The sequence below is a fragment of the Portunus trituberculatus genome, chromosome 41 (assembly GCF_017591435.1).
Source record: "Portunus trituberculatus isolate SZX2019 chromosome 41, ASM1759143v1, whole genome shotgun sequence".
Taxonomy (NCBI): Eukaryota; Metazoa; Arthropoda; class Malacostraca; order Decapoda; family Portunidae; genus Portunus; species Portunus trituberculatus.
The window spans coordinates 24,755,204-24,779,851 of NC_059295.1; the positions used below are offsets into that span (position 1 = coordinate 24,755,204).

Sequence of the window (24,648 nt, forward strand, 5' to 3'; positions counted from 1 at the left end):
CCAAGGCCAGGCAGGAGCCATCTAGAAATAGAATGAACAGAGAGAGAGAGAGAGAGATTAGGTTGAAGGGAGCATGGCCAAATAGACGAAGTAAAATGTTTGTGGTTAAAGGGACAGAATTATGTGGAAGATAAGGAAAGTGAGAGGAAGAAGTGGAAGAGGAAGAGAGAGTGAGTGTGAGTGAAGGAGGGGCGGGGTCGTCTGGTGTTAGTCAGAGGCCTTATCCACACCACCTCCGTCCACCCGCACCTCCACTGATAACGTCTTGGCACAAGGCAGGACCAGGCACTCCGGCAACCCTTCCCCCCTGCCCCTCCTTCCCTCTCTTCACACGGTTTCTGGCGCCCCTCATTCCTCGCAATCTGCTGCTGCTGCTGCTACTGCTGCTGCCGTCTCACAGCAGATGCCTCGACGCATCTATGAGAATCATGGCAGGGAGCATTGACCACTGAGTTTGAGGACACGCTGTCACTCGCTTTCGCTGAGTTTGCGAATATTTGTAATTACTTTTAGAGCTTATGTAGGATTGGTTATTATTGTAATGCTTATCAGTGCACCGCAGAGCTGATTTCCTTTGTCAGTCATCACTCTTTTAAACACAACGGACGCGGTGTACAAGCTTGAGCCTGACCTGTTGTTGGCTCAGCAGCGAGCCATCAGGACGCTGTGCCATGGGTACAGTGGAAAAATAATGCCAGGCAACATATTCTTAGTTTCCTGCATATAGCGCTGACGCCACAAACCTGTTGTGTTGGAGGAAACGATTCGTGGTTGTTTTAAAAGCTAACGGAGGTCACCGAAGCATTCACACAGTCGAAGCACCACGTAGCGTACGTAGATCACTTGTGTGGACTGAAACATTACTTCTACATACAGAAGGTGTCACATGGCTGCCTTAGAATGAAATCGAAGCGCTGCTTATTGCAACGTAGCACCGGTAGAGGTGTGTGTGTGTGTGTGTGTGTGTGTGTGTGTGTGTGTGTGTGTGTGTGTGTGTGTGTGTGTGTGTGTGCCTTGCTGCTACCTCCACCCATAGTAGTTGTAGTAGTAGTAGTAGTAGTAGCAGTAGTAGTAGTAGTAGTAGTAGTAGTAGTAGTGGTAGTAGTGGTAGTAGTAGTAGTAGTAGTAGTAGTAGTAGTAGTAGTAGATGTAGTTTTTTACTACACTTTCAAGAGGCAATAAATAACATACCATACAAGGAACCAGCACATGTAAGGGGTTGCCCTTATAGTGGATTGGATACCCGGGAGACTGCCAGTGCTGCGTCGGGTGTGGGGCGACCTCGTGACAAGTGGACAATGGCAGGTTGTGTGTAGGGGGAGGGGCAGAGAATCATAACACACACACACACACACACACACACACACACACACACGGTACAGGTTTATTTTATCACCAACACCTGCTTGCATACGACTTTTTAAGATGGCACTGGCTCTTAGAGAAAAGTGTATGTTTAGGCTTACATATGTTTTTTTTTCTTTATGAACATTTTATTCATTTATTTATTATTTATTTATTTATTCAAAAGATCATGGCATAGACTGTTACATACGACACAAAATTTGAATAATCTTCGTCCCTGCAAATGAGGAATCAGTGTCGATTAACGCAACCAAAAGAGAAGAATTGATCGCTTAGTTTTGTTGTTTTCCCGAAGGCTATATGTTTTTCTTTTGATGCGATATAATCTAAAATTTTGTTCCATCTATCCACACCATGAAGTCACATTTCACCTTCGGCTACGTTTGGCTGCTCTGTTTAACGCCATACATTTCTTTTTGTTTCCTTTTTTACCACTAATATGAGTTTTCATCCAGCCAGGCAATCATTCTACTCTCCGAAAATCATTAGCCCGTCCACCTAAGCAGTCGAGTTCGATCACATGTGCAAGAATATCTCACCTCTGCCTCCGTGAACTAGTAGCAACAGTAACGCGTCCACTTCTTCCCGTTTATATCGTCATGTACTCTCATCTCTCCCCCATCTGTCCCTTGCTGGATCGCATAGGTACCACAAACACAAGTAAACTGCAGTACAATTTCGTCTCAGTGAACGATTTCTAGCTTCACATTCTCTCATTGGCTCATTTATCCACCGTAGGTAAAAGCGCTCGACCGCACAGGTGCACCAACAAGCAAGCAGGATAAACAGGCTAAAAATATCGACTTATGACACATTTCTGCCTGCTTGAACTTACACAAAGAAACATGCAGCTAGTTCCGATTTTAACTTTACGAAATATTTTCCTGTCGTGTTGACTTGTGTGCATCTAGCTAGTTGATAGCGGGCTTGGTGGACAGATGCAGGTGGACCGCTCGTAGGATGGAAGTCAAGAGGGTAGGGAAGAATTCAACTAATAGTCACAATTGCCCAGAACAGTTCTTTCTCTGTGTGTGTGTGTGTGTGTGTGTGTGTGTGTGTGTGTGTGTGTGTGTGTGTGTGTGTGTGTGTGTGTGTGTGTGTGTGTGTGTGTGTGTGTTTGTTAGGATAAGGATAAGGTGCTACAGAACACTATCACTGCCTTCACTATCATATGTGGCAATAACTGGATTCTCTCTCTCTCTCTCTCTCTCTCTCTCTCTCTCTCTCTCTCTCTCTCTCTCTCTCTCTCTCTCTCTCTCTCTCTCTCTCTCTCTCTCTCTCTCTCTCTCTCTCTCTCTCTCTCTCCGTTTATTCTGTCCATCATCTTGCGACATTTTTGCGTCTTCTTTGGTGTGTGTGTGTGTGTGTGTGTGTGTGTGTGTGTGTGTGTGTGTGTGTGTGTGTGTGTGTGTGTGGACTCCGCGTCTTGTCAATTGATTATCATTCTGTCAGTCTTAACTGTTACCTATTATCACCATTGGCTTAGAAACGTGATACGTCAGAGAGAGAGAGAGAGAGAGAGAGAGAGAGAGAGAGAGAGAGAGAGAGAGAGATTCGTATCTAATTTGGGGTTAGGCTTCCCTGAGTAGCGTTTCATATCGTTGTTCTGATGGGCCTCTCCACCTTATCCGACTCTCTCTCTCTCATCAGATTTCCCCCTCTCTTCCCTCTTCCTCTCGATGTATTTCTACCTATAATGAATTTATTTCACAATTCTTCTTTAGCATTCATTTATTTGTCCTTCCTTTCGCTTTTGTTTCCTATTATTTTCTTTCTTATTAAGCTCTTCTTTCTGTCCTTGTACCTCCCGTCTCCCTTTCCCTCCCTGCTTTGCCTAGCAACCTTCCTTCCCTTACTTTCTTGCCATCCTCTCATCCTCCTATGACCACCTGAACAAGCACACCTGCGAGATATTTTGGCTCCATCTCCCTTTTGAATAATAGAGGTTATTTTGATCCGTTGTTTATATTTATCCGTGCCATTCCTTCACAAGTTCTTGGCGTTGGATTGCATCTGTGTAGTGGTGGTGGTGGTCATGGTGCTGCTGCTGCTGCTGCTCGGTTAGGCCAGCAGACTCTCACGGTAAATCCCACGTTAATCCCATGACTGCTTCGGCTTTTCCTCAAGGTTAAGAATACGTTGTGGTGCACGGTTACTTATTCAAGTTAAATAGCAGTTGTCGGACTCCCCATTAACTATCAAAGCGTTAATAACTCCCTCATTAATTGTTACTGAAGCCAAGTGACCAGAAGAGACTAAAAGCATAATTCAAAATTGTTTGTTAAGAGATCCAACACAAAGTCAATACCATCAGTACCTCCTGGGCTTAGGATCCATGCTGGACTCACACATTGTTTGTTGCCACGACTCTCCTTAATAACACGAGTACCTAAAAGAACGTTACCAGTGATCATAGTGAGACAGGAAGCTGTTTCATTTTGACAGGAATACTTTGTGCTAGACGTGACAAGATTCGTGACTTGTGTTAGCCCTGGTTGTGGCGGCACCGCTCTTTGTAAGGATCACAACTCAAGCGATTGGAGAAAGTAATCAAGAATTGCGATGAATCACTATAAACAGGTTGATCTAAGGGGTGTGTGTGTGTGTGTGTGTGTGTGTGTGTGTGTGTGTGTGTGTGTGTGTGTGTGTGGTTGGGTGTGGGTGTGTATCAAAGTATTATATAATCAACTATACTTCATTGGAGTAGATGTTTACATATTCGCATTATGTGTTCATTTCGTTGAATTGGATGGATCACGATAGTTCTTTCACGCCATGCACATGTTGAACTATGATGTGCTCTCAAAATAATTGTCCATGTATTTAAATTTGAACTTGTGGTCAATAAACTTTATCATTATTATTATTTTATTTTATTCTTTATTATTATCATCATTTCATCATTATTATTATTATTATCGTTATTATTATTATTATTATTATTATTATTATTATTATTATTATTATTATTATGATGTGTGTGTTCGGGAACTAAAGCGCGGGGGGTGCGGGGGGGACGTTGTTGGGCGGATGTAGCCGGGTATAGTGACACTTATTTTTACCAGGAAAAGATTAGCGACAGCATTAATTAACACCGGATTTTGTCTCCAGACATTTCCTTTTTAAATGTTTCATGAATTGTGTAGAAGCAAACAGTTGAGTCATTCCATCTGAAAGAAATGTCAGGTTTTATAAAAAAAAATAATAATAAATAAATAAATAATATTTTTCTTTTTAACTCACTCAATTTTTTTGCAAGCGGCACGTGCATGTACGTCGTTGATACGATAATTACATAACACAAGGATGGTGTGTGGCCACCATAACCTTCCGTCCTATTCGTCCCTCCCTCCGCCCCATCTGCTCACGGCCGCGCTGGCAGGCCCGCTTGATAAGGTGAGGAGGATCACTGGGTCAGGGGAAAGCCACTCCAAGCCTTGGTATCCAGGACAAACCTGTTTGTTCCTTTGTTATTCTGTTAAATTGTAACATCACTACAGCATAATGCAGATTCCTTTGATTAGCTGTTTTTTTTTTTCCCCTCTTAAAATATAAAGTGACATTTTTATTTCACCGTATGGCACGTAACGTAACATGTTTTCTTCCAGCAGCTGTCAGGTTGTGAGCAGGTTAGGTACAGTACGTGCGGGTGCCCGCCTGGTGATGGTTTCAGAAGTGAGGCAAGACCAGGAAGGTGCAACAGGTGACTTTTTATTTTGTTTAGGTGAAAACGTAAGCGTAAATGCATGCACACACGCTGAGGCATGAATGCTGTTAGACCATGTATACTGCTCCCCCCTTTCTCATCCCTGAGGGTACACACACACACACTGTCTATTATTACCACTCAGGTGGGACTCCCATCCCATCCCACGCTCCTACATCCATCTGCTATACCCTCCTTGCTAAATGGGGCACATTTTTCAGTCTATGCAGTTTGTAACTTTTTTTCACACTTATGACGAAACCTTTCCGTAAGCAGACCGACTCTACCCCTTCCAACCAAAACCCTGCCTCCTCACGCGCTGCCGCCTTGATCGCGGTCACCTCAGCCTGCACCATTACACACCTTAATGACTTGGCTACAGGCAGATATGATTGATGTCGTGCCGGAGTGACATAGTGGTATCTCACAGCCTTGAGTGTCAGTTCACCCTAAGGGAGGGAGGGGGATTGCGGTTAGGGCCGTTCCCTGGTGACAATCTCATTAATTTCCTTTGTTTACGTTAGCAGCAATATCTTTGTACAGTCTCCGAATATCAGTGGACACACTGACGTGAATCCTAGCGAGCCTATACATATTAATGTGCTATGTGTTATCATTAGCAGATACCTGCAAGACGTGTTCTTTGTTGCTTGCCAGTTGCTTTAAGAAGACTTGTCATCATCCCGTTCTGATATCAAACAAACTCATGACACTTTCTTATATCCCTCCCCCCCCCCTAAGCGTCTAGCGATGATGTGGTTAGGGTTCTCGTAAATTAATGTTGGTTGAGGCTGAGTAAAGATATGATCATAACAGCGGCAGATGAAGAGCTAAATAAAATCGTCGGCGTCAGGAAGGCTAAAAAGCATAACGTGCCTATAATGTCTACGAATATTTCGACACGAGTGAGAATATTTGTGGGAGACTCATATCTCATTAACAAACGATCTTCTTATAGCACTTCAGATTTGTGAGAACGGATGACGAGTACGCATTCTAGAAACATGAAATGTGTGGTGTGTGTGTGTGTGTGTGGGAAGATCTGCTCTCTGGATATCGGTGACGGAGAGTAGCAGGAGTGGGAGGTTAGTATGGTCATGTTTGTGTGTGACAGCTGCACCACTGAGAGGCTTACCCTGTCCTCCCCGCTCCCCCATGTGCTCCCCTCCATACACCTCCAGTGCCGCATCATAGTCAGTGCCAACCTGAGCCCCTAGCAGACGAGGAGGGCGTTAAGAGGCTGAAATGTGCTGGTGAATGAATGACGCCTGACAGATGTGCGGTGAAAAGATGGTGGTGGTGTTGGTAGTGGTGGTGATGATGATGACGATGATAGTGAGGCGGCTTTGACAAGAAAAAAAATGGTAGAGAGAGAGAGAGAGAGAGAGAATCGTGTCACGCCCACCACCATTACAGCACAAATCAGCGCCCACACCTACCCTGTTTGTCTAAATATGATGACTGCCACACACACACACACAGAACACTTGTGAAAGGTATTAGACACGTGGTGTACCAGTAAGTGGAATACGTGTGGTGTGTACGGTAAGGTGTTGGTGTTGGCAGACTGTGGTGGGCGGAAGGGTGTGGTGAGTGTATGGAGATGGCAGCCAAGGCACATACTCTTTACGTCTTGCCCATTCTTAATGCTGAACATCGCCCACCACACCATTTTTCTTTTTTTGTTTTCTTTATTTTCACTCCGGGCCTACTCCAGGTTGTGGCCTAACATGGCGCGGGCCCTCACACCTGCCCGGCTCCACCCACGCTCGTCCTACAACCCGCCCACGCGCCCGCATAAACTTATGTATAAAATGTATTGCAGTGTCTTGACTGTTGACTCCAAAGGTATTCGGCGGTGAAGTAACGCGCAAGCCCACACACACACACACACACACACACACGCGCGCGCGCGCGCAAGCTGTGAAAAGAAAATAGTTGTGATTCCCATGTATAGGTTACAATCGGAGGAAGGCGAGTGCTAGTAATTTCTCTTGGCTAAGGTCAGGTTGGGGTCATTGTTTTCACTGCTGCAGCCTGGAGAGAGAGAGAGAGAGAGAGAGAGAGAGAGAGAGAGAGAATCATGAATTTATTTATTTTTTTTTTCACGAACTCATTTTGCAACATTATCATAGTTTTTATTCCTTCTAATCTAACAAGTGAGCAAGCAAGATTGTAGTGGTTACTGAATAGTTGTAGTGATCACTGAATAGTTGACAACATCTTTGTTATAAAAAATATGAGATTAATGTATACAATGTACCAAACCACAATGCATGGTCTTCTCACAATATGGAAAAGCCTTCAAGTCCAAGAAAGCATCTAAGATTATGTCATTTCTCAGGAAATAGAAGTTAAAGAAAGTCCATTTAAAGATATATAAGACACTGATGAGGAAAGAAGTGCCATTATAAAGTAACGTAACTTCAGTGAGAAAATACCAATAAAAAAAATGTGAGACAAGCAACACAATATCCATGTGTTCATTATGTTGACCTGACATTTTTTAAACATCACAGACATTCCTTGAGTTCTCTTCTATTGATTACATCTTTAACCATGTGTTGCATTTCCAGAAACATCTTGCTTACATATTCGAGTGTTGATATATTATTTCATTATGTTGATCTTTGTTTCTTACTTCCATAGATCAAGAAATCACCACTTTTCTTGCTTTTTTTTTTTTCTAGTTTTTGCATTGGGCTTCTTTGTAGTATTAAGGGTAGGACAGTGCCTCCTGGCAGAGGACTTTTGGTTTTGGCATATGGGAACCATTACCCCAAGTGGATGTCCTTCCTAACCTCGGACCATGGATTCGAACCCATGCACTTGAGGATCCTGTAGCCCCCAAAAGTGCGTGCGGTCCCACTGTACCATGGCAGCCCCATCACTTTTCTTCCTTGCATAGCCCTTTTTCTAGTCTCACCTATGTGTGATAAAGTCCGACAGAATACAAGTGATTTATTTGTTGTCATATGTATATGGATTACATGTATGGAGTGGCACCACTGCTTGTTTCCAGGATTAATAGTTCTCTTCCTATTGATAGTTACTCTTATCATATATGGATCTCAATATCCACTTGTAACAGGAAATTAAGTTATTATACACTTTACAGTTCTGGACACAGCAGGCCAAGAGGAATTCAGTGCCATGAGGGAGCAGTACATGCGCTCAGGGGAAGGTTTTCTGCTGGTGTTCTCCGTCACTGATCGTAACAGTTTTGATGAGCTACCTCGCTTCCACAAACAGATCCTACGAGTAAAGGACCGAGATGAATTCCCCATGCTGATGGTGGCCAACAAAGCAGATCTGGAGCACCAGAGAGTGGTGAGCACAGCATGGTTCCTTCATGAAGTATTTCTTACAGAATTCACTTCAATTCCACTTACTCTGAATCAGGGAATAATTACAATTTTTAATCCTGGTCTAGGCATGAAGAATTGAAAGTTTATCTCCCATCACTCTGTAGTGCTTGCTCACCAAAAGTGTAAGGCTGTCCTGTCCTGACATGGTAGCTTAAGTGAAAGACTGGCAGCTGTGAGTGGTTCTCAAAATTATTATCTTTTTACACAAGATTCCAAAAAAAGTTTCTCATGTATGCCCACAACATCATTGCAGAACATTTATAAGTGCTAAACTTACAAGCACAATACTTGATTAAATCAAGGATTGAATATATGTATGTATGAATATGAAGTGGCAGTTCCTAACCATGAGTTAAAAATAAATGTATTTCTTAAAATTGAAAAACCTGCTGTTATCTACCTCATGAATATAAAAGTATTGGCAGAATCTAATATACTACTCTAATATCATTGTCCATATGATATATAAAAGTATAAATGTTGAGAAATCTTAACAAAAGTGATGATTTATAAACTTTTCTTTATTTTCCTCCTTTTAAGTATTATTATTATTGTTGTTTTCATCATTACTCCTTTTCTATGCTGAGAAGAAATGTATGTACATGTGGAATACTGACTGCAAACATCAAATGAAAAAATTCAACTGCCCTTAAATTAACCTACTTTCTGCTTAATGCATAGATATACAGTATTGTACTCCCTGAAACTGATCATCTTCATTACATTCACAATATTTATCCATGTTGTTTAGTGACCTTGAATTTATTGTTCCCACTCAATCCTCAATATAATATAGTAACACATTTTTTCCCCTATGCATCTACACTATATGTGACCTCTTTTGCCTATTCTCACAGCCTATGTTATATCACACTTTGTCTCATTAACAGACAAGCATTGAAGAAGCTCATGCACTTGCCCGGCAACTCAAGATCCCTTACATTGAGTGCTCTGCCAAAAGCCGCACCAATGTTGACCAATCTTTCTACGAACTAGTGAGAATAATCCGAAAGTTCCAGGTAGCTGAGCGACCTCCATCAAAGCCAGCTGCCAAAAAGGACAAAAAGAACTGTGTAATTGTCTGAGGACTGATGACAACTACATTTATGAATGTGTAGACAAATAACTAAACATGGAACAGTTCAGAAGAAATGTCAGAACACTATGTGCATTTCTGAACTATAGTTTTCATAAGCTTTTTGGTGGAACATTTGAATTTAAATAATGTGACTTGTACCATGTGCTATTGTGCAAAAAAACAAATGTAGGGAATATGTTTTTTACAGGAAAATGTGATTAGGAACGAGTACAATCCCTATTTCAAAGTGATTTCTGGTAAAATTATTTTAATTCTAAACCATGGGTTAGTGCAAAAATAGAGTTTTATCACAAGATTTCAAACAACACTTAAGTATTTCATGAATTTGATTAAAGGTAATGTAGAATTTTGGAAAAAAAACATGATATCAGTGTTAGATGAAAAATCCACTTGATGTAATGTATTTCAGTAGCAGCTATTTCACAATTATTTATGTTAAATTGTCACTTCCAGTGTTGTGGCAGAGGCTTGTGTAATGTGCAAGGGTGCCAGTCTGACGCATAAACTGATGTATAGTCACCTCTTGCATGTCCAGTGAAGTGTAAAAAGAAAATCTAAAGTACATCCATCTTATATTGGTGTTCTAGGTAGATCTGATGTATCAGTAAGAGTACTTAGTGTATGACTATATTGGGTATGTTAGGTCACAAGTAGGAGTACAATATTAATTAAAGAAAAGTTAACTACATTAAGGTAAAGCCAGTCACAAGTAAAGGTAAACTTTGTGCTCCAGCCTTTAGTGTACATCCCATACTGAGAAAGTCCAAAGCCATGGTAATAATATGATACTGAAATCAGTGAAGATATACAGTATGTAGATTTAGAGAAAAACTACTATTATGCAAGTATTTGTTCAACTTCAGTACACTCTATTTGTTCCATTCTTTACACTTAATCTTATATTTGCTGGAACACCTGAATAAAGTGGATATATACATTGCATATTAAGTTTTGAATAAAGTGGATATATATTATTCATACGTAGCCAGTTTTGTGTTGAATATAAAATAAATATATAAATAAATTATCTACCTTAAAAAAAAAAAAGTGGCAGACAATTATTTGAGGAGTATATAATATATCTGATATACATAACAGGAAAATTTTTGTCTTCTTGACAAACATACTTATATATTACATTTATGTGTGTAATGTGCCTTGAATGGAGCTCTGATTTATGAAAATTTATTCAACGAATAAAAAAAACCATGATCATGTTAACGGACTATATGCCAAGTGAATGGAAATGCTGCTGTTTCAATACCTAATATTTGAGATACCTTATGATACATGTATACTGTACCAGATCAAACTCATTTTGTTTCACTCAGAAAATTATATAAAACAGTTCAGGTAATATTTTCTGTAGTGCTTAATCAGCGGTGGGAAACTGTCGCCAAACTAGTGTCTACTCATCCCACCTCATTCTTGAACATCATCTACTACCATGTTGCAATTAACTTTACACACACACACACACACACACACACACACACACACACACACACACACACACACACACACACATATATATATATATATATATATATATATATATATATATATATATATATATATATATATATATATATATATATATATATGTGTGTGTGTGTGTGTGTGTGTGTGTGTGTGTGGTAGTAGATGATGTTCAGGAATGAGGTGGGATGAGCAACATGGTAGTAGATATATATATATATATATATATATATATATATATATATATATATATATATATATATATATATATATATATATATATATATATATATATATATATATATATATATATATATATATATATATATATATATATATATATATATATATTAGTAATGACATTGTGAGGCTTTATGAATTTAGATATGCAAAAGTACAAAGAAACCTGTTCATCTTTCAGCTAATGTTTGCTCTCAGGTAAGTATTTTAGACTGGAAGATTTCCATTAAGTGTTCCAAACCATTTATCCACAATTTAAAATTTGTTGTGTAGAAGATTATCATAAAGAAATCTACCAAAGTTGCTTGTATCCATTAAACGTGGCACATCAAGCAATCCAAAATATTTCCCTGCCCACACTTGAGTACAATGATTAATAACACATTTAAACTAACAATCATAACAATTTTCAGGCCTTAGTTTCATTTTTATATGCATTTTTCAGTGTGTTTCCTCTTTTCCTGACATTATTCACCATTATATGTTGCTGCAAACTATCTGCTCTGTTATATTATATAAACATATGAGTTATCTCTGTACTGCCATATGGCCACAGCTTAGTGAAAATAACCATTAAAATCCCAAAAGGATATACATACATACGTACATATATATTTTTTTACTTCACATGTAACCCTCATGTGTTCATTTTATTTTAGGTACAAGCTTTCTTATATTCAATATAGCTGTTTTGTGTGAATTTCAGCTGATAACTATTTCTTTTGGCTATGAATAAAACTTCTGTTTAACTCTTTCTTCTTTTCTAAATGCATCTTGATATAAGTCAAAATACATACCTGCTAAATCTTGGTGCTGTGTATACGTATGTCAAGCTGAATTTAGAATTAAAGTACTATCATGGTATATAAAGTATTCATGTTTTGGGTTTCAAAACATGTTTACTGGGAGTGCAAATTCTGGTTGTATATATAGATTTAAATTAAAGTTTGTTGGTTTTAGTTCCAATATACAACACATCTGATGCTCCCCAGAATGTCAGTCAGGTAAACCCAACTCCTCACTGTGGCAGTTCAACCAAAGCAGTAACCTCCCAGTAAACAGCTTAAACTCATGGGCCCAAGCGAGACTCAATCTGCCAACCTCAATAATGCTAGGCCAGTGCATTACCACTGTACTAGCCTGAGGCTACATAAGACAAATGCTCCCAAAGTAAATGAAGCTGGCATATTTTTTGTAGTGATTTTTTTTTATATATATAGCTTATCTACTCTTATATAAACACTGCTTACTAGATGATATATCTGCCTGTCATGTGGTAGGCTGAGGTTTGCACCCTGCTCAGGTAGAAAAGTTTTCACTAATGAAAAGCAGTTACTGTTTTTGTTAAGTAATAGGATGAGATGCAGTATAAGAAAGATCACAACCTTTTATCAATGGCTTGCATTATTTAGGCTCTACACTCTTTGCAAGACTCATATTCACAAGAAAACCATATGTTAAGTGGACAAAGTAGAAAAAGGAACAATGAGAAGATAAGAAAAAGATGAGAAAAAAAATAAATCCATGTAGTGACAGATTGCCACAATGCTTTACCAGAGGAGGTATTTTTTAAATCAAAAGCATTTTGCCCTAATAACTCCTCTGCTCTAACTTACTGTCTTCAGCCTCAATATTGCAATATGTTGTAATATCATCTTCATGCTAACATCTCTTTTGATCATACTAACTGCTTGTCTCCCTCTTCTCACAACCTTTACACGTTCTTTTATCCTTATTCTGTCTACCTCTAATGTGAGTTAACCAATATTCTCAATCATTCATTCCTATTCTCTAGTAAACTCTGAATCTCTATGCAAGCTTCTATATTTCCTCTCTCCTATGACTTGAACTTCTCAAGAGGGAGAATTCAAGACACTTCTCAGCTATCTCTTTTTTTATCTTCTATTTGGAAGCTCAGGGAATTGGCACTCCTGTTCAAAATTTTGTTGTCCTTGGCTAATGACACTCCTACATAAAAAAAAAAAAAAAAAAATCAAAATGGTGTATAATGCAATAGAAAGCACCTCATGGAGAACTATTATAAGTGAACAATATTTCAGAATTAAAAGCAAACACAACCACATTGGACTGCTACAGAGAGAGAGAGAGAGAGAGAGAGAGAGAGAGAGAGAGAGAGAGAGAGAGAGAGAGATGCAGTTAAATATCATCTAATGGAAATGGAAAATTGAAAAATGACCAATGTCAACATACAAGACAGAAAATTATGTAATAATGAAAGCAATTGAAAAAAGTTTGGGAGTGATAATAACAAATAACCACATATAAGAATAATACACTTATGGAAACATAATACGTTAAAGAATAGAACATGAAAGAAGACATAATTCCAACACAGTATAATTTCATCAAAGAAATGAAGGAAATGTACAAAAATTAATTGTTATTGATAAAAAGATCATGTGCAATGATGTGCATATTTAAGATGATACAATACTTGAGGGAAGAAACATACCTGCCTAAATCATGAAAAACAAATAGCTTTCCCTATAGATGCACAGATATATGGAAATCACTGAAGAATAAAAAAAAAAAACTAAGGTGTGCACATCACTTATAATAAGTAGGCAGAAAAAACAATATCAAGACAGGATTCCTTGCATCAGCAGGTCCTGTATACATCAAAATAATTAGGGCACACACACAGAAATGTCAAACTCATAAAGATATAGATGGACATGGTACATCTTAGAAAGCTTGTCTTACCCTTAGATCACTTTAGTTGGAATGTTACTGTGTTCCTGCTCCAAGGATGGAAGGTCTGGTAAGGAATGCAGTCTGGTAAAAACAGGTTTACCATGAATACATTTAAGATCAAGTGGTAGTTGCTCCACTTCTTTAGTTCCACTGCTTAGCAAATGTAAACTCTTCACTTTTTCAAGAACATCCTCTTGTCTTAAAATGTTTGGTGCTGATCGAACCAATCTCACAACTTCTTCCTGTCAGAAAATATTACACCAATGATTAAAAGGAGAAACTCCATACATGCTTTTCTTAACAAATCTAACAATTTCTGGAAAACAGGAGAGCAATGATGGTACATAAGAAGAAAATACAACTCCCTAACTGTAGAAACATTATGACTAGTTTTAAAAGGCAGAGAAAGTTAACTCAGGCTGGAAGATGAGCACTTCAATCCTGACTAGACTGGCCCACAGAGGTTCTTCAGGGGAATACAGCTGGCAGGCCAGGCTAGTGCCTAACTTTGACAGCTATTGGAGACAAGTTATGAAGAGCTTGGTCCTTTAGTTGCACCTCCTTCATCTGTTTCATGATTTGCTCCATTACTTCCTCCTCCTGGATCAAGTGACCTACTTTGTGATTAGATTGCAATGCTCCCCTTTTGCACTGCCACCTCTGCCCACACAGGTTGCCCTCCTAGTGTGGGCAGAGGTGGCAGTGCAGGTTGCCACAAAGGGGAGTGACATAATCCAATCACAAAGTAGATCACTTGATCCAGGAGGAGGAAGTAATGGAGCCAATCATGAAGTGGATGAAAAGGGGTGCAACTGAAGGACCAATCAGCTCTCCATAACTTGTCTCCAATAGCTATTAAAGTTAGACACTAGCCTGGCCTGCCAGTCAGGATTGAAATGATTGTCTCCTAGCCCAAGTTAACTTTCTCTGCCTTCCACAACTCCCTATATATTTAGACACATCATTGTAACAATTCTACAAAATGTAGTGCCTTTTTCACTTTTTACATATTACTTTCATTCTGGATATATTTTCATCCTAACTTTAGCACAAATTTATCAACGATAACAAATACCTTTATCCAATGCTGCAGTTTGAGAGGGCGTGTCTGCTGAAGGCTGGCAAGTGGAGAGGCAGCAAGAAGAGACAGAATTTCCTTCAAGTCAGTGATCCCATAAAACTTGACAGTATGTGCCATTTGTGTGATTTCTCCATGAGATATAGTAACACTAGCTGTGGTACCTGTAAGTTACATATATGAAAGAGAAAGTTTATTTATGTGTGAGAAAGTAAGAAGGAGTAAAAGTAACTGAACCTAAAAAAAAAAAAGCTGACAAACAAGTCACTAGATTCGGAAAAAAAAAAAATAAATAAAAAATAAATACTGTGAAGAGTGTTCATAAGTTTTGCAAATTACATCACCATGTCAATCATTGACATGGTATCTCAGGCACCTTAATGCACAATTCTTAAAAAAAAAAAAAAATCAATTCAACAAAGACTTTGTTGAATTGATTTGTTAGTTACTAAGGTACAAATCTATGAAGATGAGTAAATAGCATTGCAATGTGCTGTGGTGGCACATGCACCAGTATACAAAATTCATTTGGATTACCAGGAAACAAAGCAATATGAAACCCATTAGCCATGAGTCTTTGATCAGTAACCCAATAAAAATTGCGATCAGGAACCAACTCTCGTGGTAGCATCAGTAAGGCTGTCCAGTTCTCCATTCCCACATTGCTGCAGAGACAAGAACATTTTCACCATTAATGATTACAGTTAATGGCAGGGAAAAAACAAAATATAATACACTAAAATTCACTTGAAAAGGAAAAAACTAATTACTCGCACTGTAAGGTATTATTGCAAACAATATACAAATCACAGGCAGTCACAGTACCTACCTTGCATTGAAGGGTATTGAAGTATCAAGAGACTTCATGGATAGTTTAAAAGTCTTCAAAAGGTTATTGTACAAGACAATTTCATAGACTCTGTACACATTCAGAGCTACAATGTCAGACCCTAGCACACAAACCCATCCTCCATTTGAAGTAACTTGCCCAAGTATTGTCAAGATATCATCACTATTTCTAATATTCTTGGTATTTTTGGCACAGTTTTTTTTATTCATTTTTTCTTTTATAGCATCAAGTGAGCATTTGATATCTTTTCTGTGCTGAAGCCAAGGTCTACCACCTGTAAAACGCTCTTGCCGTATGACTTTTCCTTTATTCTTTATGTAAGGTGTGAGTGGGGCAATGTACCTGGAAATACACAAAAGTTAATGTAATACATATCATAAAACTAACCAATACAAAATGAGAAATGACAAAAAAAAAATGGTTCTTATATAAACTGGCCATTCAAACCCTCAGGGTATGGTGTAAATAAATTATGGTTTCTTGGAACAAGTAACAATATAGTACAAGAAACACTGCCATTGGCATTCTTGTCACAATATGGTATATAACCATGGGAATGTGTGGAGAGGGACAGCCAGAGCCAATGCAATATAGCACACAGAACAGAATGATAACTATGAATCAGTTTACAATCACCAAGCCTTACCTATCTAGAGAACCTGCAGTACTGCATCCTCTAGCCATTGGAGAGCCACCACTACGTGCTCGACTTTCTTTCATCAACCTTAAAAAACATGGAGTTTTTCAATAAACATACTGTATATAATGAATAAAAACTAAAAGAAAATTAATGTGTATGTATGCCATTTATGTTGCGAGTGTGTGAAAAATCATTTCTATTACCTTGTATTTTTTGTGTAATTGTTGAATAACTATTCTGAGCAGTGTTAACAAATGGATGGTTGATTTGTGTGAGTGTTTCATGTACTGTACAGAACATACATTGATTCTGTAAAAGGTTTTATTTGAAGCTCATAATCCTACCTGTAAACTTAAGCAGTGAAGTGTCAGTGGGAAAAAGGAATGAGCCAAGCAAAAGTGACATGCATCTTCCTCTATCAAAAGTTACTACCTACAGTATACTAAATACATACAACTTACTTCACTTGCATGTGAAATCTTTCAGCCTCAGCCTTTGCCTGCTCTCTGTAGTGGCTTTTCGAGTCTGTGTCCAAAGTTTTCCACCTGACTGCCATCTCCTTTGCCACAAATGCAAAATCAGCTCCAGGATGTTCACGCAGTACTGTTGACAGACCCCATACACGAAAAGAGTAATAAAAGGGAAATGCACTTGCTCTTAAAATGTGACAACAAACATAAACTGTCACTGGTTTCAGAATTGACAGACATAGTTCCAAAAGTTTGTATTCTGCATATTAATCATCAATATCTACCTAGTTTCCTTAATTTACAATTATAAGGAAAAATTCTTTAAAGTGTGCTTTGGAAATATGGAATGGTCCAAACCTACAATTCTCAAAAAAATAAATCAATTAATTACATATATACATAGTGTACACTGCTCCTCATGAGTTTCCTGCTTGCTTCATTCCTTAGGCAGAACACTAAACTCAAGGATAACAAATCACATGCTTTTTCAGTTATTTTAGTTTGCAATAAACTCACTTAATTGCTGAACTTAACTTGCTCATTACACTCTCAATGCTACACTTTATTGCTAACTTGATTGCTACATTTTTTTTACTTCACTTTCACTTAATTTTTTTCGTTACTTTTTTGGCTTTTTCACCACGCTTTCCTTTTTTTCATCTGCTCAGTATGCAATCTAAAATGCAGTCCGGAAGCAGGTGAGGTGATACACTTATTCACCATGGGGTGTGGACAATGTTGTAAATAAATATCCCGTGGAACGCACACAAAGCGTTTCACAAAAAACAGCTGTCCATGGAGGCTTGTTTCATCCACCTTTTCAGAATGTTTCAGAAGCGAGTAAGGCATGTCTCATTACATAGTGTCACTTACTTAACTCCCATAGTCAGACAAAAGAAATTTGGTTACATAACTGCACAAAAAGCACAAAACACTAGCATGAAACAAGAAATGCTTCCAGGGCAAAATAAAAAAAAGTAAACAGAATACATCAGACACAGGATGCTGGGCATTTGCTGCACCAAATGGTGGTGGCAAACCTGGAATTAGCTCATAACTTAAATTTTGGCTCACAAGTCAAACAAAATGAGTGACAGCTTGTATCTTGGATTACTTATAAGTTGAGACACTCGTAACTCAAAGTTCCTCTGTACTTTATTACATCAAAGGATAGTATTTACTCATTGTCACTGATATCTATTGTCAAATTCATAATATAAACAGTTGGGGATCATGTTATGGATATACATCCAGTTATGATGATATTGACAATAGTTCCAATGGCAAGAGGCATATGGACAACATCACAAGTTTAAAGCCAGCCACAGATAGACTTGTCTAAAGTGTGCTATTTTGCCCACTATGACCGACATCTTTAGCCATGATGGTTTGTAAGATACAGGACACGGTATTCTGTAGTATCTTAAGGACAACCTGTAGTCCAAAATGTTCCCTGGTCTGGCAAGCCTCAAGTCCAAATAGTATTGCTGGATTTGTGAGGTTCAACCTATATATGCTTATTATACTATATATCTAACAGAAATTAACTTCATGTAAAATACTTTAAAAGACAATTAAACACTAAATAGAAAACAAATCAAAATTTTTTTTACACTTTTACTGTCTGTGATTTAACACGACGTTTGCATTTTACACCACATCTTTTCTATGCTGAATCCATAACTGCACTATACAGTAGCAAATAAATTACTAAATGAGAAGACATGACCAAAGACATGATCTTATAACACAGAGCCATCAGAACATAACCAGTGCCTTCAGAAAACAATGGCACACTAACACGGTAAATTTAAAAAGGCGCTCTAACACTAATGTTTCCAAAATATCAATTGGTGAATTTTTCATTGTCTACTGTGTGCATATAGAGGTATTTTTTCTTGATTTTAAAATGTTTAGATTATCCGATTTTGAAATAACACGAGGCTAAAAAACCTAGTCATTTTTTTTCAAATTACACATATCATTTAAAATAACAAGATGTCAAGAAAATCAAGTTATGCGGCTGGTTTAGTCTAGTGATGCAGCCACCAGGTGTCACCAGGTGTTCCCAAATCAACACGCTGTCCCTATGCTTAGTGCCCAAAAAGCTTGGCTTTAAATGGGCTTCCTAAAATAATGATGATTATTTTGTTATTACTTTATACATTTATATGGGATAATAAAAATGTTTCAAATGTTTCACTTGTTACCCATGCACTGCTAATGTTGATGTTTCTTTCCGCTCTCCTCTCTCAGTGCCTTATCCAACATATTGTATATATATCCCTCAGTCCATATCTACACTATAGGCGGGTTCACACATGTCAATATGCGGGTGGCACTGCTGCCCGCTACAGGTATTGGGTAGATTTTGGTGCCTAGCAGGTGGAGTGTAGTGTAGATGGAGACGTGTAGTGTAGATATGGAGACAGGGCCACACGAGCATAAAGCCCAGGCCCTGTAAAACTACAACTAGGTAAATACACTAGTGGCTTTGTTTACATCGTAGCATGACAGAAGAAGGCTTGAACCAGTGGTGTCCAAAGGCAGATAAGAATGTCAGCTGAATGCAGACTTGGTATGTACAGTACAGTTTGGTTCGGTAATCATGTTTATTTTATGCAATTTCTACATTACGAGGTCCCTTCTGGATCGTATCCCTCGGATAAATAAACACCTGTATATGCTGTATATATATACAGGCAATCCCCGCTTAACAAAGGTTCACACAACGAAATTTCACTACAACAAAGGTTTCATTTTACTACCATCTGCTCGTTTAACAAACACCAAACTCGCTTTAACGAAGTTTTATCCAGGTAATTTTTTCCAAGTTTGAAAGCACCGCCGTATCACGCTAGCCGACAGGCTTTTGAATACACCAGCGCTTCTTGTGGACAACACGCGCACCACTCACTCCCCCTGGTTCAAAACAATAACAGCATCAGCAGCAGCTCGTCTTCCCTCGCTCAACTTACCACCAAAACGCCCTGCAATGTCACCTAGCGTTGCTAAGAAGACCAGAAAGTCTCTTAATCTTGAAGTGAAGCTGGATATTATTCACAGACACGAGAGGCAAGAAAACGAATAGCATTGCTCGCCACCATCTTGACTCCATCTACTGTCTCTATTATTTTCAAGTCAGCAGACTCTATTAAGAAGGCTGGTGAGATCATATCTTCCTTGCAAGCTAAAAGAACCACCTGAACTCATGACTCTACAATGGGTAAAATGGAAAGCCTTGTGGAAACGTGGTACATAAGTTTTGTATGTGATACAATGATGCACCCTTTGTTTACATTCCACAGGCTGCCGGTTAGTATCTTTCCCATTTCACTCTCCCTCCCTTCATAAATTTAAGATCATCAACATTATAAAGTTATGTACATACATTAGTGTACATTATGATGACTTAAGCCTTATATTCCGGCGATCATATATGAACGATTGTATCAGTGCGTTTGTAGTGACGGCGATCGTTCCCATAATCAAGAATTTTCGCGCCTCATGTTTGAGCTCGACGCGCGGTTTCTCAAGTCAGATGGCGAGTGGAAGTATCTGGCTTCTTTTTCCACCTGTAGTGTTGCCGCTAGCTCTGTATATTTAGGAATAACGAAGCTATTCTCCCATTCTGAGAGTGACACTTGGCAACCCCAGCGACCCGCTGTGTCAAAAGCACTCTGATAAGAGCGAAGGGACGTCTCAGTTCATAACTCACTATGGAACAAGACAGATAATTTTTATTTAGCAGTGCTTCTGAGCCTGACTACAGTGACAGTGATTATGAGGAATCGAACCCCGGTCCTCTGGCTTGTGAAGCCAGCGCTCTAACCACTGTGTGTGTGTGTGTGTGTGTGTGTGTGTGTGTGTGTGTGTGTGTGTGTGTGTGTGTGTGTGTGTGTGTGTGTGTGTAATTTTTTTTCACTGTTTGATCTGCTGCAGTCTCTGACGAGACAGCCAGAGTTACCCTACGGAACGAGCTCAGAGCTCATTATTTCCGATCTTCGGATAGGCCTGAGACCAGGCACACACCACACACCGGGACAAAAAGATCACAACTCCTCAATTTACATCCCGTACCTACTCACTGCTAGGTGAACAGGGGCTACACGTGAAAGGAGACACACCCAAATATCTCCACCCGGCCGGGGAATCGAACCCCGGTCCTCTGGCTTGTGAAGCCAGCGCTCTAACCACTGAGCTACCGTGTGTGTGTGTGTGTGTAATTTTTTTTCACTGTTTGATCTCCTGCAGTCTCTGACGAGACAGCCAGAGTTACCCTACGGAACGAGCTCAGAGCTCATTATTTCCGATCTTCGGATAGGCCTGAGACCAGGCACACACCACACACCGGGACAAAAAGGTCACAACTCCTCAATTTACATCCCGTACCTACTCACTGCTAGGTGAACAGGGGCTACACGTGAAAGGAGACACACCCAAATATCTCCACCCGGCCGGGGAATCGAACCCCGGTCCTCTGGCTTGTGAAGCCAGCGCTCTAACCACTGAGCTACCGTGTGTGAGTGTGTGTGTGTGTGTGTGTGTGTGTGTGTGTGTGTGTGTGTGTGTGTGTGTGTGTGTGTGTGTGTGTGTGTGTGTATGTTTCCACGGTGTCCTTGCTCATCAAGCTGTTTCTGCTTGACGGATCACACAGCGGGCGGAGAAGGAATCCTTGATAAGACAACAACTAAACTTTCAGAGATCACATCGAGCTAGAAAGTACATCATTGTATTCAGAATAACAAAGAGAAAATAATTATTAGCATTCAAACAGTCTTCTGACAATTTCTAGGTTTATCATTTTTACCCATCATGGGATATTGGAAAATAATTTAATCACTGGAACATAAGGGTTAAATTAAAACTGCCTAAATGTTTAACTTCATAATTTTTACTTTCAATAAACCTTTCACTGTACTATGATGCACTTTTGCTTTGTTTACTCTCAATGGAAGTTCAAGTCAGGGGTTAAACTTTTTATAATTGGTTCGCTTAACGAAGGTTTTTTTTAGGAATGTAACCCCTTCATTAAGGGGGGGGCTGCCTGTATATATATATATATATATATATATATATATATATATATATATATATATATATATATATATATATATATATATATATATATATATATATATATATATATATATATATATATATATATATATATATATATATATATATATATATATATATATATATATATATATATATATATATATATATATATATATATATATATATATATATATATATATATATATATATATATATATATATATATATATATATATATATATATATATATATATATATATATATATATATATATATATATATATATATATATATATATATATACACACATAGGTAACTCGATTTATGCGTGTTTAATTTACCCGTTTTTGTTATAACGCGACCGAAAAAATATTATAATTAATTAAATTTGCGCAATCGGTTTGCTTATACATGATTTGGCCCAACCGCATTTTCAAACTGAGCGCCAGACGCAATTTCAAACTGCGCACCAGAGAGTTCTGCAGCTCGCCAATAGGTGGGAGCTCCGCTCTTCTCATACCTCATTTGCAGTCTGCCAGCACTGAGTACAGACGGAATCTCTCCAATCTGCCTATAATTCATAACATAACATAACATAACATAAATAATAGGATAACAAAGGGCCACCAGGGCCCATCTAGGTTATCCTGTATCAGTCGCACAGCGACCTCGTCATCAGTACTTAAAGATACACTTACAAGTACACAATACATTATATACTAATTCTAAATATTTGGCCCATTAACAGGGCTAAGTCCTGCAGCGAAATCCTCTACAATTTGTGGTCCCCATACATGGGGATCATGTCTTGTTTAACTATAGTAAATTTCTTATAAAAACTATCATGCAGTGCTATACATAATTATAAATCTAATAAATTTAAGTGCTTATCTAATCTGTTTTTAAACATTGTCAAACTAGTGCTATTTACAACCGTCTCTGGCAATGCATTCCAGAAGTCTACCACCCTATGACTAAAGAAATATTTTCTTATATCTAACCTGCAGCCTTGCTTTCTAATCTTCCTGCCATGATTTCTAGTCCTATTTCCCTCCTCTAAGGTAAAGAAAGATCTCACATCTATGTAGTTTGTATCTGAGAACATTTTAAATAACTCTATCATATCCCTCTTATACATCTCCTCTCAAATGAAAACATGTTTAATTCCTTTAATCTATCTCTATACTCCAGGCGCTTTAATGCTGGTATCATCCTAGTTGCTCTTCTCTGAACTGCTTCTAACATGTTGATATCCTGCCTATAGTGGGGTGACCAGGCCTGTATGCAATACTCTAAATGGGGCCTAACATAGGAATTATATAAGCTACGCACCACTTCCTTACTTTTATAACTAACATTTCTATTTATAAAACCCAGGATCCTATTTGCCCTATTTCTTGCTTCTAAACATTGCTTTGAAAATTTCATAGTCCTGTCTATCACTACTCCTAAATCCTTTCCTTCCTCTACTGCCTCTAGCCAACATCCCTCCATCTCATAGCTAAAGTTTGTGTTGTCTTTACCTAAATGCATAACCTGACACTTTTTAGAATTAAACTCCATCTGCCACCTGTCTGCCCATGCTATCAGCCTGTCCAGGTCTCGTTGTATTCTGTAATTGTCCTTTTCACCCTGTACTGCACATGCTATCTTAGTATCATCTGCAAACTTTGATACTTTGCTACTAATTCCTATATCTAAATCGTTAATGTACACCAAGAAAAGAAGAGGTCCTAGCACTGATCCTTGGGGTACCCCACTAACCACTTCCTTCCACTCAGACATTGCCCCATTTAATACTACTCTCTGTTTCCTATCAGAAAGCCATTCACTAATCCAATCAACTAACCTACCCCTATCCCATGTAGTCTCAATTTGTACACTAGCCTCCTATCGGTACCTTATCAAACGCCTTGCTAAAATCTAGATATATAACATCTATGCTATTTCCATCATCTAACTACTTGGTAATATATTCTAAGATATCGAGCAAATTTGTAAGACAGGACCTCCCTGATCTAAAGCCATGTTGGGTATCTCTAATTAATCTATTCTCATTTAAATGCTCCCAAATACTACCCTTAATGATTTTCTCTAGTATCTTACATACTATACTAGTTAAACTGATCGGTCTATAATTATTTGCATCATCCTTCCTACCTTTTTTTACCAAGATGACCCCAAAACGTCCTTCATCTTCTTCTGCATGTGGGGTTATTTTTTGATAAGTGGATTTTTGATAAAGTGGTAAAGCTCAGAGGAAGATGGTGATTGACTGTGGTGTGAGTGGTGAAGGTAGTGACAGTGAGTGTTGTGTTTATGTATTCTTTGTTTTGTTGTTTTCTCTTATTATTTCTTGCTTTTCCCTTTACTTTATAATGGTAAATAATAAAAACATGTTAATTTAGCCAAATTAATATAGTATTTTGTACGAATTTTTTTAGACAACATCCCACATCCCCCCCTATTATCTATTCTCTTATGAGAATTACATGTTTGTTTTATGTTAATTTTGATATACACGATGCCTCTTGGAACGCATCTATCGCGTAAATCGAGTTACATATATATGTATAT

The 24,648-nt window shown here is 38.3% G+C and overlaps 2 protein-coding genes across 7 annotated transcripts in view; one reads left to right on the plus strand and one right to left on the minus strand.

Annotated features, from left to right (window-relative positions):
- The window catches only part of LOC123516595 (ras-like protein 2), a 32,316-nt gene extending 21,531 nt beyond the window's left edge, over positions 1-10,785 (plus strand). Inside the window, exons 3-4 of the mRNA XM_045276120.1 lie at positions 8,190-8,401; positions 9,330-10,785. Of these exons, the coding sequence (XP_045132055.1) occupies positions 8,190-8,401; positions 9,330-9,524 (407 nt within the window). The 3' untranslated portion in view covers positions 9,525-10,785. The remainder of the gene's footprint in view (positions 1-8,189; positions 8,402-9,329) is intronic.
- Positions 10,786-11,863: 1,078 nt separating this feature from the next.
- LOC123516598 (PMS1 protein homolog 1-like) overlaps positions 11,864-24,648 on the minus strand; it is a 46,002-nt gene continuing 33,217 nt past the window's right edge. For all 6 annotated transcript variants that reach the window (XM_045276129.1, XM_045276127.1, XM_045276126.1 and 3 more), the window contains 6 exons: positions 17,002-17,143; positions 16,547-16,624; positions 15,880-16,242; positions 15,588-15,715; positions 15,048-15,214; positions 11,864-14,214 (listed from right to left, as the gene is read on the minus strand). In XM_045276129.1, the coding sequence (XP_045132064.1) occupies positions 13,984-14,214; positions 15,048-15,214; positions 15,588-15,715; positions 15,880-16,242; positions 16,547-16,624; positions 17,002-17,143 (1,109 nt within the window). In that variant the 3' untranslated portion in view covers positions 11,864-13,983. The remainder of the gene's footprint in view (positions 14,215-15,047; positions 15,215-15,587; positions 15,716-15,879; positions 16,243-16,546; positions 16,625-17,001; positions 17,144-24,648) is intronic.